Here is a 16,041-nt window from a genome sequence, read left to right as displayed (position 1 = left end):
ATCTCGCTCAGTCCTCATGTAATGCCACAAAAAAAAACTTTAATTTAACTTCCAAAACAAATTCCACAAAAATGCATCCTTGCGTACTGACTGAGTTTTAGAAATTTGTTTGAAAAAACGGGTTAAGCCATTAGGGGGGCTTGCTCTTGGCAGACCCTAGGATTTCAGCTAGCAACTGTCAGATCACACACACAGTGTTCTAACCCACTGAGCAACACACTGCCTCCCTGTTAATGGACAAAGCTTTTTCCAAACGTCTGTTAGATACGCTTCTTTTTCTCACACTACCCTTAGATACATGATCCTTTCCTTTGTGTTTCTACAATTTACGGGACCCTCCAGCTTTTTACTGATCTGTACGCCTCTTAAGCATGTTCACACCTGACTGGGTTCACTGAGCCTCCGAAGTGCTATAAATCACAGGAGAGCAACGGCAGGCAGCTGACGACACTGAAGTGTGAAATGGCCCAGCCTGTCACGATCGCACAATACCGGCATCTATCACACTGCTATTATTAACTTGTCTGTGTAGCTCCGGGCCACCGGACCAGACCTTTGGGTCTAAACGTCGAGACGTTTTCTGGCAAAGTAAACACCTCCCAGATACGTCTGTAAAAACTCAGTACGTACATTATTTTCTCTTTTTAAATCAAAACTCAAAGTGCATCTGTTTAAGAGTGCCTTCTCCCTGTAAATTCTTTTAGATTTTTATGCTGTTTTAGTTTTGTAATTAGTTTTAATTCTGATTGTTCTTATTCGTTGTGTAATTCTGTGCTGTGTCCTTGTGTGTTTTGAAAGTCCCCTTTAAATAAAATGTATCTATTATTATTATTTTGAGACAATAAATACGGTCCCTAAGCCTATAAACACTGTCGCTGTAATATAACTGATCGCTGTAATGTAACTGATGTCTGCTGCCTATTATACTGCAGTAACAATGTAATGAGACAGCCTGCTTTGGTATCCACATGCATGGCACTGCCACGGTGCTGGTGGTCAGAACTCACCCACCGCCACTAGAAATACACCCACTGGCTACTTTACTGGGTACACCTTGCTAGTATTAGGTTGAAACCCACTTTGTCCTCATAACTGCCTTAATTCTTCATGGCATAGATTCAAAAAGGTGCTCGAAACACTGTTCAGCGACTTTGTTCCACGTTGACATGACAGAATCATAATAGATATAATTCGTTGCAGATCTGCTAGCTGTACCTTTATGGTGTGAATCTCCCATTCCACCACCATACCGCATAGGTGCCCTATTGGTTTCAGATCTGCTGACGGTAGAGACCATTTGAATACAGGGAACTCATTCAAGAAACCAGTCTGAGATTAAATGAGCTTCTTGACATGGCACATGATCCTGGTTAGCAGATCAGGCTGCTTCAGCATTTCCTAAATAAGGAATGTGTATACATAATATTTAGTGTAGTAACTGCTTCTGGCCAACAGGGGGCCACAGGCAAACGTGTGGTTTGAGTGGTGACAAACGCTGCTGCTACAGGTCATGGTCGGGCTCCTGCAATCATCCATCCATCCATGCATGGAGGAGAGCACCAACTTTTATGGAGGAATAAGAATCATTTCCTCTCTGCCCGCTTGACTGGGCTTGATAACTGGTCACTAGAACTGGCATTGAGGAGGTACCACGGCTCATCTGACATGCCCCTGCACCCTTCTGTGCCATCTGTGCAAGGCTGCGTTTTTTAATAACCTCTATGCAATATTTCTGAAGCCTAACCAAACCCCACTTCTTCCTTCCTACCACGGAATACAGTGCAGCACTGCACACTGGACTAGAGTCTATCAAGCAACACAGGGCACAAAGCTGGGTTCACCCGGGACCATCATGGGGCAAACCACCCTCCAGGCACTTTGGAAATACCCATCAGCCTCACTGTATGTCTTTGGACTGCAGGTGGAATCTAGAACTGCCAGATCCGTGTGTGAGAGAGAGAACATACACACTAGGAACACACAGGTCCGAAACAGGAACCAAGGTTCCTAAAATAAACTGGAGAAATGGCTCAGTGATTTCTTCCATCAGTAACTGGCATGCTGTATAGACAGTCCTCTGTATCGAAACTCAACCATAATCTGCGCCAAACATCCAGAAATATCCGCACTAATCACATCTCTTGTTTGCATCACTGACTGAGCTTGCAGAAGAGACCCTTAGAACGTACCAACTCCAATGAGGAACATAAAGTAAGCTTCAGTTGTTAGTATGGCTATGGACTAGCTTCAAGTAGTTGCAACTTTTCCTCCTTAAAAGTAATATTACTGGTCCTGACGCTGTGGGTGTCTTCAGGGAAGGATCTAAATCTATATTTTCTGGGGGTGCCACTGAATGTCCATAGCTGGACCAATAATCATGCAAAATGATTTATTTCCTATTATGAAATTGCTCAGGTTTGTTTTATTAATGTATTTACGAAAATGAAATTGTTTAACTTTTAAAAGGGCATCATACATACATGTGGTAGTAAATATTCAGTGATTCTCATTTAGCTTTTTGAGTCCCAGCTGTCAGCCTCAGAGCCCCAAGTGTCTCAGTGTAAAGCAGATGCTGTAAATCCTTTGGCTGTACAGCTGTCATGTTCTATTTGTGAGAATAATGTGTACAAGGAAGAGTGGAGTCAAAATCAACAAGCATGCAATGACATTAAACACCCAGATTACCTGTTAATCGCATACAGAAATGCCTCAAATTTAACCAAGGACGACATGTTCCGGGTCATTTTTCTGTCTGAGAAAATGCATGTAGACGCATACACAGTACTGTAGAAAAGTCTTCGGCAGTCAAAGAAAATGTTTAAAGCTATTTATGTGGCTAGAAAGTGCAGTAAAGTGCTCAGGAAAAAAAATTGTAAAAAAACAAAAACTAACAAGAATTTGTTCTGTTCTCCAAAAAGTTACTGATGTCTTGTTGGACGGCTAAATGGACACCACTTCAATTCCTAAACCTCTAGGAAGTTAAATTTTACCAGACTGTCAATTAAACGTTTGCGCCAGTACCTGTCCGATCCTGTCCTGCGTGTCTTGTGTGCTTTTGATCAGCAGGCGTCGCTCAGTGGGTTGAGTACATGGCTTAGAGGCTAAACCCCTCCAGTCATGAGTTCAGCTCTTAAAGTTTTATTGGTTTTTGGTTTCCTTAGTATCTTTGGTCTCTCTTTGTGTCCCTGTTTAAGGTTTAACCTGCTTGTCTAACTTTGTTCTGCTTAGACTCTTATTCCAAGTCTTCACTAGCGTTATTAACCCTTAGTGTTTAATGTTTCTTAGTTTCGGTCCTTGTTACGCCGCCTGCTTCTTCTTGTCCTGTGCTGATTGGTTATATTCCACACTTTGTTATGCCCTGACACAGTGGATATAAAAAATGTACACATCCCTGTTAACATGCCAGGTTTTCATGATGTAAAAAAAATAAAATAAAAATTAGACCACGATAAATCGTTTCGAAACTTTTTCCACTTTTAATGTGACCTATAACCTATACAATTCAACCGAAACAAAAATATGTCTGGGGGGGAAATTTAAAATAAGAAATGTACAATAAGCTAGCTAAGTGCGCACACCCATGAACTAATATTTTGTTTGAAGCACCTTTTGATTTAATTACAGCATTCAGGCTTTTTGGGGACACACCTGCCATCAATTAAGTGACCGATTAACCCCAAATAAAGTTCAGCTGTCCAGGTGTGTCAGCAGGAAGGGCAAGTTTCCACGGATACCATTAGATACCATGAAACACACCGAAGACAGTCTTCAAGGAGTGGAGGAAATATGGGATAACAGTGATGTCACCAAGAACTGGAAGTCCCTCCAAAATTGATAAAAAAAGACAAGAACTGGTCAACATATGTTATTATAGCATCTGGTCCTGTCACTCAATCATATTGTTTAATGAAATGCCGAAAGAAAATTATATATATTTATAAAGAACAAAGTATCATTAAAAATATATTGTGTTATCAGAAGCACGTACTGTAATTGAAGGGACATTTGGATTGCTGAAACCAACTGTGCAACACAGAGACTGCTGTGCTTCAGGTACCACCAGACTTGTCTTTGAAATATTCCTGCACACACACTATATTATATATATATACATACATGTAAATACACACATACATAGATACTGTAATAGATTGGATTCAACCACTAGAGGGCAGTAGTAGCATATAGTTATAGGCAGCACAGGAGGGAAGTCGAAGAAGGCAACACAGTGAAGTTCAGTGTATGTGCGTTAGACCCGGAGCTGAAGTTAATAAATATTGAACCTCTTGTCATCCCCTAATGTGCCTCGGCGCACACACATACATATACATGTACACACACAATGTATAACACAGGGAGCAGGATTATAAAACACACGGTAACATGAACACACAATGACCAAGTAAACAACTGAGCAGAGGCAGGCAGTTAAACAAGCCAACTGGGCTAATAAGAGGATCAAAGTGTGGGACATCAGACAATCGACCAATCACAGAGGGTGCAGGACAACGAGCAACGATTGGAACAATTACCAGGCACTGACCCTAGAAAACACAAACCACTAACTCTGAAGACTACACTGGGACAACAAGGAACAAAAATAAATGGAACTAGACGAGAACAGCGGCCTGTACTACGAAGCGGAGTTACTGGCCTATCAGGGTATCTTGTCGGATTTTAGGTAGTCTGGGCAAAATGTAAGTGAACGAATATGTCCATTTAAGTCCATTTAAACTGCGGTACCTTAAATCCGACAAGTTACAGAAACTGCAGCTTGTGCAGTACATCTTAATGAAAGACTTCCAATTTCAGAGGGAATTAAACTGAAAATTGTAGTGACGTATCTTCAAATATCTGAGAAATCAAATACACAGCTCAGATTCCAAATTTAATTTAAAAGAACACATTTCAGAGATAAGGAATACATTTATGGAGTCTTCAATTTAGCAGCGCCCTCTAGAGGATTCGGTCAAAACGGCATTCCCTTTTAAGGAGGCACGGATCCTGCAAAGAAGCTGGAGAATTAGAAGACGACTTCAGCCTTGTCGCGGTATATCAAAACTTTGGTTGATAAGGTTGAGTCGACACTGCAGGTTCATTTCATACAAGTTTAATATATTTTCCCTAAGAAATCACCCTGGAATAGTGCTAAGGAGGTAATCAACGCACATTGTACATTCTTTTACATTATAACAGTAACACAATCTTTCGGCTATTGTGGCATTGCTCATCCCAAAAACAAATGACATACGCACCAGGCATTTTAAAGAACGTATGCATACAAATAAAAAGCTGTGATACTACAAGCTGGGGAGGCGGGATCCTGCACCCGATCAGCGAAAATCTAATATGAGACAAAAAACTGTGTCTCATATTGGTTCAAACCAGGTCACAGTATTACATTTAATTGCATAATATACAGAACATGTGCAAACTCTAATCTTCACGTTTTGCAAATGACACGACTGAACTGATATGTTCCTTTTGCATATTAAAGAAACTGAATAAACTGAAACTCTTATTTACAGTTGTATAGGCCTACACTGGACAGTATTTTCAAATAGAAATATTGTAAACTCTGTAAATTCATAATTCAAGCCATTTCTTTATTTCAATGCATAAAATTCCATCAGAGTTGCCCTTGAACGTTTCAGAACATGAGAAATGTGACAAATTGAATAAAGTACAAACTGAAATCTTATTTTAATAAATATTTCTTTTTGTCATATGTCATAATATTCAAAAACACCCACCGTTTGTTTTGTTCCTTGGTTTGTTTCTCTGACTGTCTCACTGTTCCATCCAGGAAATGGATTTGACTAGGACTGAGGAAATCCCCTAAAAATAATGTCACAATATTTTCAAAGATTTTCCCAATCTCAATATTTAACAAGGGGACCAAGCACGCTAAATTGCCCGTAGGTGTACATGTGTGAGTGCATGGTGTGTGAGTGTGCCCTGCGATGGGCTGGCTCCCCATCCTGGGTTGTTCCCTGCCTCATGCCCATTGCTTCCGGGATAGGCTCCAGACCCCCCCGCAACCCAATAGGATAAGCGGTTTGGACAATGGATGGATGGATGGATGGATGGGACCAAGCACTGGTGATGGTGCGTAGGTAGTGTCTGGCGGAGGTCCTCGTCCAGGAAATCTTTAACTCACATCTCCGGCAGAACTTCTCTGGGTACCCTCCATTTGCGGGGAGTGAGGGTGCCCTCCATTTGTGGGGTGCGCCTGCTGGGGAGGAGAGGGGAGGGGCGGGGGATTCTCCGGCTGGCTGGAGTGGCGTCAAATAACCAGCACGCAAAATAAAACAAAATAAAAACAAAGAATCAAACACAAATGCAACAGACACTCGGGCTGGGGGATGGGTGTTGATATTGGAGTGTAAAATTAACACCGATGGAAGATGGACAAGTACTTTTGATTTGTGTCCTATTCTCAGTGTATGACGAATTATAATGGCTGTTTGTTAGCCGTTTGAATACTATGTTATGCGAAAACCGGACGATAGTATTCTGTTGTAGTCTAGCTGACTTAGCAAAAAAAAATCCCTTACACTATAAGGCTACATTATTTAGGAAAGTTATCTTAGTGTAATTACAGAGTAATGCATTGATTCCAAACACTGATGTTGTGATAGCCTATTCAGTTAAATGCTTGTTATACATATAATTCTGAATATTTGATAAATTGGGCAAAATTATATGTTTGTTTTAAACGTGAAAATGATGCATGCATGTATCAGAGTTTTATATTGGGTTTCTATTCAGGGGCACTTCTGAAACATTTTGGAGCACCCTCTGCCACTGCCACCGCCCAAGATGAGGAGCCGTCCACCTCCTCAGCCACATATGTGTCTCCACAAATGTCAGATCCCGAGGATGAAGAGCCAATAGCGGCCACTTCAGGTGTGATTGTGCGTAGCCTGGGTGTGTGTGTGTGTGTCGCATAATATTTTGCAAAGACTGTTCCGCCACGATGAATCCTGTGTATTCAAAATAACTTGTGTATGCTAATGCAAAAGTATGCTCATAGAAATGCCTGTACCTGCACCCACCAGAGAGGGTGTTCGCCCAGGGCACCAAACAGGCTAGGACCGCCCCTGCTTTCCGATGTAATGCTTTTGAAACTGTAATTAATTTACTTTGGGATTTTAGATACAGTAAGATATTATACACAGACCTACATAATTACATAAACACAGTCGTTGCTGTTTCAGTTCTCTCCTACCATTTATATTGTCACAATAAACTATATCCTAAGATGTACAAGTAAAAAGTTTGTATATAGTATAGCATGAAAAATAATAATAAGAAGAAAACTCACACACACACATATATGTACATATTCATATGGTTGATTGCCCACAAAATTCAACTGTGATTAATCAGCCTGTTCTCCAGACCAAAGAACAGTGAAAACCATTCTAACTTAACCTACAAGAAGCAATTCCAGAACACAAAGAAGAAGATGTGCTAGATGTCTTTATGGGGACTCTGCATTCATGTCTATGGGCAAAACCCTAATCCCAACTATGAAAACGTTATCCCCTACCCAGCCCCAACCCACAGTCGTTGCTGTTGTAGTTCTCTCCTACCATTTATATTGTCACAATGAACTATATCCTAAGATGTACAAGTAAAAAGTTTGTATATAGTATAGCATGAAAAATAATAAGAAGAAAACTCAGCCAGAGTGGAGTAGTTTTATATAAACAATCGTGCGCTCTTGCGTTGTGTACACCCAAAATGGCGATTCCACAATAAACTGCGGCTATATCGAGTGTGATGTTAGCTGCAAAAGACGCAAGCAGATCCCAACTTCACTTTGCTACACGTGCATTGTAAAAGCAGGGCCACAAACAAAACAACACCTACGTCTCTGTACTCGATTCAAACGGAAAATGTCGCCAAATCCATTCACCATTTCACTATGTGCTAGCTAGTCATGGCGCGAGCATTAGCTGCGGGCGCGAACAGCTTCAGCTTATCTTCCCACAATTCAGCTCGACTGTTTAAACTTCAGCCAAAGACAACATTCTGTGTTAAGTGAGAATTCTAACGATAAATAATAATTACTTACATCGTTTAATGGGCGCCCTCGGAATATCTGTCCTGCCGCTACTCCCATCCACTTCTAGCTTAACTCGTCCATCTGTGTGGGTGCGCAAGAACGATGGGTGCCGTGAAGCTGCAGGAAAACAAACTTAAAAACCTGCACGAAAATATATTAAACGTGGAGGAGTTAGTCGGCAGAAGTGAGGAATTACAAAAAATAAAATAAAAAACGATTTCTCAAGAAAAGATCATAAAACAGGAAAATGGTCAATAGCTCATGGAGTGATATTGCACACTGTACCTTGATTAACATAACTGCTCTATAATACATAATCGATTATATTCAATAGCGTTCAGGATTTGGGTGAAGTGTACACAGCACAATAATCATTGGGATAATTCCACACTTGCTGCAATTTGTTTTCATGACCGTATTGGGGATATATGCGGTCCGATAAATACGTCCGCCTTGTGCTAAATGTTGACCAAAACAGACGGACCGCCCAGCCCAATTTTCAAGGACTATTCTTGTTCCAAATAATTGCCACAACGGGCCGACCAGATTTAGCCCATAAAATAATGTCCTGTGGACATTTGTTGCTCAATGACTTATGTCTAAAGTGGAAACTAGGGAATAAGATGCGAACTTAAACCTCGTTCCTGACAGACATGTAAAGGACCTTTTTTGTTTTTCATTTTTAGAAACGTAGCGGAGGAGAAAAAATATGAAAACATTTATTTATTTATTTATTTTATTTCGGGAATTCGTGATTTGACTATTCTTACATAATACAAAACTTAAATTCTAAGATAAGCACGGTATACATTTTCCAAAAGTGATGTTAAAAACATTTCACTTGTTCTTCTTGTACAGCTGATTGTGGGTAGAATATACCCCCCCGCCCCCCAATCCATTTCGAGTCTCAAATATAGATTTAAAAATAAACATTACGGTATCTTAGGAAACTGTGACGCAAAGTGCGGTTTTTGCGTCTTAGAACGTATGTACACGTCATTTCGAGTGATATAAAAAGGAGAGAGAGACGAGATATCCACATTTTTGAATTATGATGGCACACGACATGGAGCGAGTACTGATGTCCCCGGCGTTCGAAGTGTTTAACAAGCTTCGGCTGGCAGGACAGCTTTGTGACGTGGTCCTCATCACCGACGGTGTTCAATTCAACGCCCATAGAGTAATTCTGTGTGGCTGTAGCTCCTACTTCCAGTAAGTAGCTGTGACCCATATATGAAGATGCGAAAACAGCAAGGAGTCAGTTTTTATCTCTCGTTAGCAATGACTTCTCCTTGGCAATAAGGCTCTAGGATGACAGAAAGTTTATATTAATATACATTATATTAAATTATATTAATGTAGGTCAGTGCTGATCATGAAATATTTCTGATAAGTGTACCACCTTAACTTTTACTATATAATAATAATAATAATAATGGTATAAATATATAAAAAGGGGACCATGTCAAACAGGCAAAACAAAGTATTCCGGGGGACTTGCCCACCAGCCCAAGTAAAATATATTAAAGGGGGAGCTACTGTTGGAAAAATAAGAATTAAAGCCCCAGGCCCCTAGTTCTTAAATGCCTATGAGATCATCTGTAGCAGGGGGTCCTTATCTCTGCTTAATTTCCATTTGGGGGTCCCTGGTTCAGAAGATTTAGAAAACCCCTTATTAAATTAACTTTGCCTGCAAAACCGATATTTATTAGATGAGTCACTTCTGGATTGTGTTTCAGGGCTTTGTTCGCCAGTGACTGGAATGATTCAGGAAAGCGGGAGTACCAACTCCCAGGCATTTCCCCAGAAACACTGAGGCAGGTCATAGAGTATGCCTACACATACTCTGTGGTCATCACAGCTGAGAATGTGGAGAACCTCCTGGCAGCTGCTGATTATCTCAGTGTCTTGGGCATCGTGCAGCGCTGCTGTGATTTCCTGCATGAGCAGCTCTGCCTCAACAACTGCATTGGCCTTCTTAAAATCGCCGATGTCTACTGCGTAAACGAGCTGCACCAGTCTGCATTCAACTTAATCTTGAAAAACTTCAAGGAGGTTGCCATCAGCTCAAATGAGTTCCCAGAACTAAGTCTTGAACAACTTTCTGACATCATCGAGCAGGATGAGCTTAATGTCAGAGAAGAGGATGTGGTGTTTGAGGCCATCCTCCGGTGGATCGAGCACGAGCCTGCCACCCGAGAGGCCCACATTTCAGTCCTATTGCCCAAGGTGAGTATAGTTATACTATGTTCTCATTGACTTGTGTATATAACAATAGAATGCTCATTGAGTGAAGTCCTTATTACTGTAGCTAAAGACTGAACCTCCATTTCCATGTCCCATAAGTGTACAACCAAGGCTTCCAGGTATTACACCTAGGAGGAGAGTGTAACAAATAATGGAAAACAAAACACTCAGATGTCTTACATTAAACAAGTGTTAGCTGACACATCTGAGACTTTCAAAGTAAATGGCTTCAGCTAAAGAAATTAAAATTTGCACTTACTGCTGTATCCTTAATGTTAGGAATTGCTCATCTCCAGAGATTCACAGAAAGCACTAAGGAACTCATGGGAATTCTCTCATTCTCTCATTGTTTCCTGTGTAGATTCGGATGGCTCGTATGGATCCGGAATACTTCATGAAAATCGTCAAAGCCAACGATCTAGTGAAGGCCAATGTGGCGTGCAGGCCAATCATCACTAATGTACTGAAGGTCATCTATGATCTTCATGATGAACGTCCACGATCTGATTTTGAGAACCCACTGATCCGCCCGCGCTTGCCCTCTGACATTTTGCTGGCTGTTGGTGGATGGAACATGCGCACGACAAACTGGATTGAAGCCTATGACACCCGGGCCGACCGCTGGGTGGATATAACACAGGGGCAGGAGACTCGCCAGTCCGGCCATGGCAGTGTGTGTTTAAATGGCTTCATGTATTGTTTTGGGGGTTATGATGGCCATAATTTCACCGATGCTGTGCTCAGATTTGACCCCGTTGCACGGACATGGCAGCACATGGCCCCTATGCACTGGCGCCGCTGTTGTGTCAGTGTGGCCGTAAGTAACGGCTTCATCTATGTGATGGGTGGCCGTTTAGACGTGTCGCCTCTGAATATCGTAGAGCGATATGACCCAAATGCCAATGAGTGGACCATCATCCAGCCCATGAACCGGGAGCGACAGGATGCCAGTGCCACCACCCTGAATGGAAAGGTAGGTTAATAGGAGGGCGTCTGCCTGTGGTTACCCTCATTTTCCCCTTGAAATTGATTATGTTACATACTCAGTAGCTCGCTTTGTCTTCAAATGGTTGATTTCAATCCATAATTGTTTATTCAGTAAACGTCAGTGTTTAGATAAAACATAAATGACCTTGCATTGTCGCTCTGCATTAGTGGCACATTGGGCAGTGCTGTGGTGTCCAGCTCTGTGTTTTTGCAATTTTGCCCACAGCCCAAGACTTGTGAGATACAATAACTGGTGTTAACGTAGGAGCTTTACCCAATTCCAGTCCTGGATGGTCAGAATCCTAAACAATTTGCAGATTTCCCTATTCAAACAAACCTAGTGAACTTAATTAGCTGATTAAGCTGCGGTTCACAAGGGAAATGATCACAACTAACTGTAAATTCCCTACCAATGCCCATGTGCTTCCTGTGGTAGGCTCCAGGTTCACCACCACCCTGTACTGAATAGACTTTTATGGAAGGTGGATGGATTAAACATCCATTAGCTAAATGTACATTTACGCTTTCTAGATCTCCATCTCCAATCATGTACAGCATAACACACATCACTTGTGAACCATCTTTCCTAGATATACATTTGTGGGGGTAGCAATGGAGCTCAGACCACTTCCACTGCGGAGTGCTATGATCCACTCACGGGCGAATGGACCTTGATCGCTCCCATGCGCACTCGCCGACGTGGCCTTGGAGTAGCGGCATATCAGGGAAACATCTATGCGGTGAGTGATTCCTTTCTTGTACTCTGAAACAAAGGAGTCAAATCTCAAGATTTATCTGAGACTCATATTTTTTGTCACTGCTGCTGTGTCACAGATTGTAATGCGCTTAAAACAAACAAAAGAATTCAGTGGATGAAATGACCTGCTGGGAAGGCCCATCTCAATACACATATGCTCCCTGCATATCTGGGTTTTAAACGAATACGCTTAGTAAAACTTAGATTTTTGATTATAGTTATATTCTGTAGTTCCAGACACAATTGCTCTGTTTGTTGTTTTTTTCAGTGTCTGAATACAAGTATTATTTTTAGTACTAATAAAAATAATAATAAAAGCAAAATATATGATCATAAGAAGTATTTTTTTGATGGTTGACAGTTTTCGCTGAATTGTACAGGTTTTCTGTTGCCCAAATTCCCTTTTTTTCACTGCAGTTATGTTGACATGTATGTTGAACACAAATTAGTTATAAGCTTGTGTCCTATATAGACAATGGGAGGTTCTGTGCAGCCTGCTATTATAGGGCGATAATTCCTTAAGAGTTCCTGACTTCGAGAAAGCTGATATTTACTTATCTGTTTGGTACCCGAGTGATCACTTACCATTGGTGTCTCGCAGGTGGGCGGTACCAACGGGGCTCATCCAGTGCGGACTATGGAGGTCTATGACCCTGCAATTAACCAGTGGCACGCTGGGCCTCCCATGAGACAAAAAAGAAGCTATTTCGGCATCGCAGTGGTGGACGGCTTGCTGTTTGCGATGGGAGGCTCCGATGGCTTCAAAGTAACTGCAAAAGTGGAATGTTTCAATGCAGTGAAAGGCAGCTGGTGCCGTGCGCAGGAAATGATTGTACCTAAGAGGAGCTTCAGCTGCTGCACAGTGCCTGCGCACCCCCGCTTCGTACAGTACGCTGCACCTCGCCCACCTGCCCCCATCTGCCTGCCTGGTGGGTAACCAGCTTATCATGTCTAACATTAATGCTTCGTACATTAGACCTATATAACATGTGCCCTTGAGAGGTAAAGTGGGCTATCCCACAAAAACAAAGTTTTGAGAAAATGAGCTCCAAAGTTGAATTAAAAAAAAAAAAAATCAGTGTGTCTATACCCTACAATTGATATGTATCATAGGTAGCACAGATCTCAGTATATTTAAAAGATAGATAGACCCTCAATAATTAATATTGGACAGTCATTTTTGACTGACATGTGGGATAGCCCACTTTACCTCTCAAGGGCACATATGATACCTACCGTTAATATAATAACTGCCAATAATGTGCTAATTTTCCCCCTTAATGTAATAAAGGCTGATACAATAATATCTTGCCAATACCATACTAACATATTTGAATCAAAAACACACCACATTACTACATTATATACTTTATTACACAAAAAACGGGAAAATTGTTATGTTATTAGCAGTTATATTAACAGTAGTTTAGCTGCTACAGACAGCAGCTATTAGCTGCTATTAACAGCAGTGATTAGCTGCTACAAACCGTAACAATCGTGACATCACACAATTTCTTTTGACTGCTTATGATTTTTTGCACACTACTGTACACACACACACACACATATATATGTACATATGTATATGGTTGATTGTCCACAAAAATCAACTGTGATTAATCAGCCTGATCTCCAGACCAAAGAACTGTGAAAACCATTCTAACTTAACCTACAAGAAGCAATTCCTGAACACAAAGAAGAAGATGTGCTACGGCCCTGCTACACACACACACACACACACACACACATATAAGGTATCTGTATCTTTGTGGGGACTCCATACTGAGTTCCAACCCACAACACAATTAATCAGTGAGGAAATTCATAGTATTATCTCTTGTTATGTTATTTTTTAAAATTATTTATAATGTATTTAAAAGCCTATGGCAAACAGTAAGTTAATGAATTGAAATTACAGGTAACCACGTGCTCAACAAGTGGCTGGCAGGGAACAAGGGAAACGCTACAGACTGACAACAGGGGAGGACAAGAAAGACTGACAACACGTGGGACGAGATGACCAATGACACCTACTGGCCAAACAGGGAAGGGACACAGAATGGGACAGTTAAATAACACTGGGATTCCCTGAAGGGTTTGGCATTCCCTGAAGCCAAGCTGTTAATTATTGTACTCCACGCCACCTCTGGTGATTGAATTGCAATGTAATGATTATGTTGTTCTATAATCTTATTGAATAAGTGTTATAAGTTGTTAGAAGTTATTTTTGTATTCTTTTATACTTCATTTTTAACAGTGTGATTTTTGACCTGACAGCTTTGTTTGGCAGTAAAAAGCTTTAAGGGGGCAGTTTAATGGCTCTATACACAGCAATATGTATAATGGCCAAAGTGTTCTTGTTGAACATGCTTAATTTATTTTTGTATACAACGTTTAAATAAATGTCTTATTTGGAGAACAAAGGCTGGAAAAAATGTTATTTGTTGTCTGAAAACCAAAATAATTTTGAGAGCTTTGTACAATTTGTTAGCAGAATTACCTTATAGACCTAATACACTTTTGAATGCAATATAATTCTCCATGGCAGTAACCCAGCTGACTGGTGGAGCAAGTTCATTTTGTCTCTGCAAGACCTCAAAGTGAATTTGAAAATCATTGTCTCCACAAAGACTACGAAGATTTTCAGGAGATACATGGAATCCACAGTTTCTTCCATTAAACCTAGAGTGCAATCCAACAAAATGTTTCAATAATAAAATTTACATTTCAAAAAGTGGCTTCTGGTTTGTCAGATGGGCAGTGTGCATTCCATACCTACTTGTAGTCATCTAGTTCTTTTTGCAGGACACCCAGAAAGCTGAATACTGTAGCAGCAAACATTTCTGTTGGTAACAGCCATTAAAGAGATTCCTTCGTCCAAAATTGCCCCCTAGTGGTGGAATATTGCAACGCAAATAATGGAGATTTCACTTCACTGTATTTTACAGCTAACGAAAATGTAATGTGTGTGTGTATACATTTTTTGTTTCATACATTTAAATGTACATTTTTTATATAACAAACAACATTACTTTATAGTTGTTTAAAAGGCAGAAACTTCAATGTACACGAAGTCACCAATAAATTACATCTATTTATCCAACATGTTATATAATATACATACTGTGTTTGAAAACTTTTCAGTTTTACGATTTCAGGACAGATCAGCCACTCTATTAGGAACATTACGCTTTTTGGTTGCGGCTGATTATCTCAGTGTCTTGGGCATCGTGCAGCGCTGCTATGATTTCCTGCATGAGCAGCTCTGCCTCAACAACTGCATTGGCCTTCTTAAAATCGCCGATGTCTACTGCGTAAACGAGCTGCACCAGTCTGCATTCAACTTCATCTTGAAAAACTTTAAGGAGGTTGCCATCAGCTCAAACGAGTTCCCAGAACTAAGTCTTGAACAACTTTCTGACATCATACAGCAGGATGAGCTGAATGTCAGAGAAGAGGATGTGGTGTTTGACGCCATCCTCCGGTGGATCGAGCACGAGCCTGCCACCCGAGAGGCCCACATTTCAGCTCTGTTGCCCAAGGTGAGTATAGTTATACTATGTTCTCATTGACTTGTGTATATAACAATAGAATGCTCATTGAGTGAAGTCCTTATTACTGTAGCTAGAGACTGAACCTCCATTTCCATGTCCCATAAGTCTACAACCAAGGCTTCCAGGTATTACACCTGGGAGGAGAGTGTAACAAATAATGGAAAACAAAACACTCAAATGTCTTACATGAAATAAGTGTTAGCTGACACATCTGAGACTTTCAAAGTAAATGGCTTCAGCTAAAGAAATTAAAATTTGCACTTACTGCTGTATCCTTAATGTTAGGAATTGCTCATCTCCAGAGATTCACAGAAAGCACTAAGGAACTCATGGGAATTCTCTCATTCTTGTTTCATGTGTAGATTCGGATGGCTCGTATGGATCCGGAGTACTTTATGAAGATCGTCAAAGCCAACGATCTG

General features: G+C 40.8%; 1 protein-coding gene and 1 long non-coding RNA gene across 2 annotated transcripts in view; one reads left to right on the top strand and one right to left on the bottom strand.

The window, feature by feature from the left end:
- Positions 1-5,060: 5,060 nt before the first annotated feature.
- LOC125713343 (uncharacterized) lies at positions 5,061-6,267 on the bottom strand. Its single transcript, XR_007383561.1, has 3 exons — positions 6,161-6,267; positions 5,754-5,838; positions 5,061-5,344 (listed from the first exon to the last, which is right to left on the bottom strand). It is a non-coding gene; the product is annotated as an uncharacterized LOC125713343 (long non-coding RNA).
- A 599-nt stretch (positions 6,268-6,866) lies between these two features.
- Positions 6,867-16,041, top strand: part of LOC125713237 (kelch-like protein 10) — a 39,842-nt gene continuing 30,667 nt past the window's right edge. The window contains exons 1-4 of the mRNA XM_048984215.1: positions 6,867-6,909; positions 9,837-10,303; positions 10,683-11,294; positions 11,899-12,048. Of these exons, the coding sequence (XP_048840172.1) occupies positions 6,867-6,909; positions 9,837-10,303; positions 10,683-11,294; positions 11,899-12,048 (1,272 nt within the window). The remainder of the gene's footprint in view (positions 6,910-9,836; positions 10,304-10,682; positions 11,295-11,898; positions 12,049-16,041) is intronic.

Source organism: Brienomyrus brachyistius, chromosome 18, assembly GCF_023856365.1.
Source record: "Brienomyrus brachyistius isolate T26 chromosome 18, BBRACH_0.4, whole genome shotgun sequence".
Classification (NCBI taxonomy): Eukaryota; Metazoa; Chordata; class Actinopteri; order Osteoglossiformes; family Mormyridae; genus Brienomyrus; species Brienomyrus brachyistius.
Note: the sequence above shows the minus strand (reverse complement) of the source record. Positions and strands in the feature narration are given on the sequence as shown.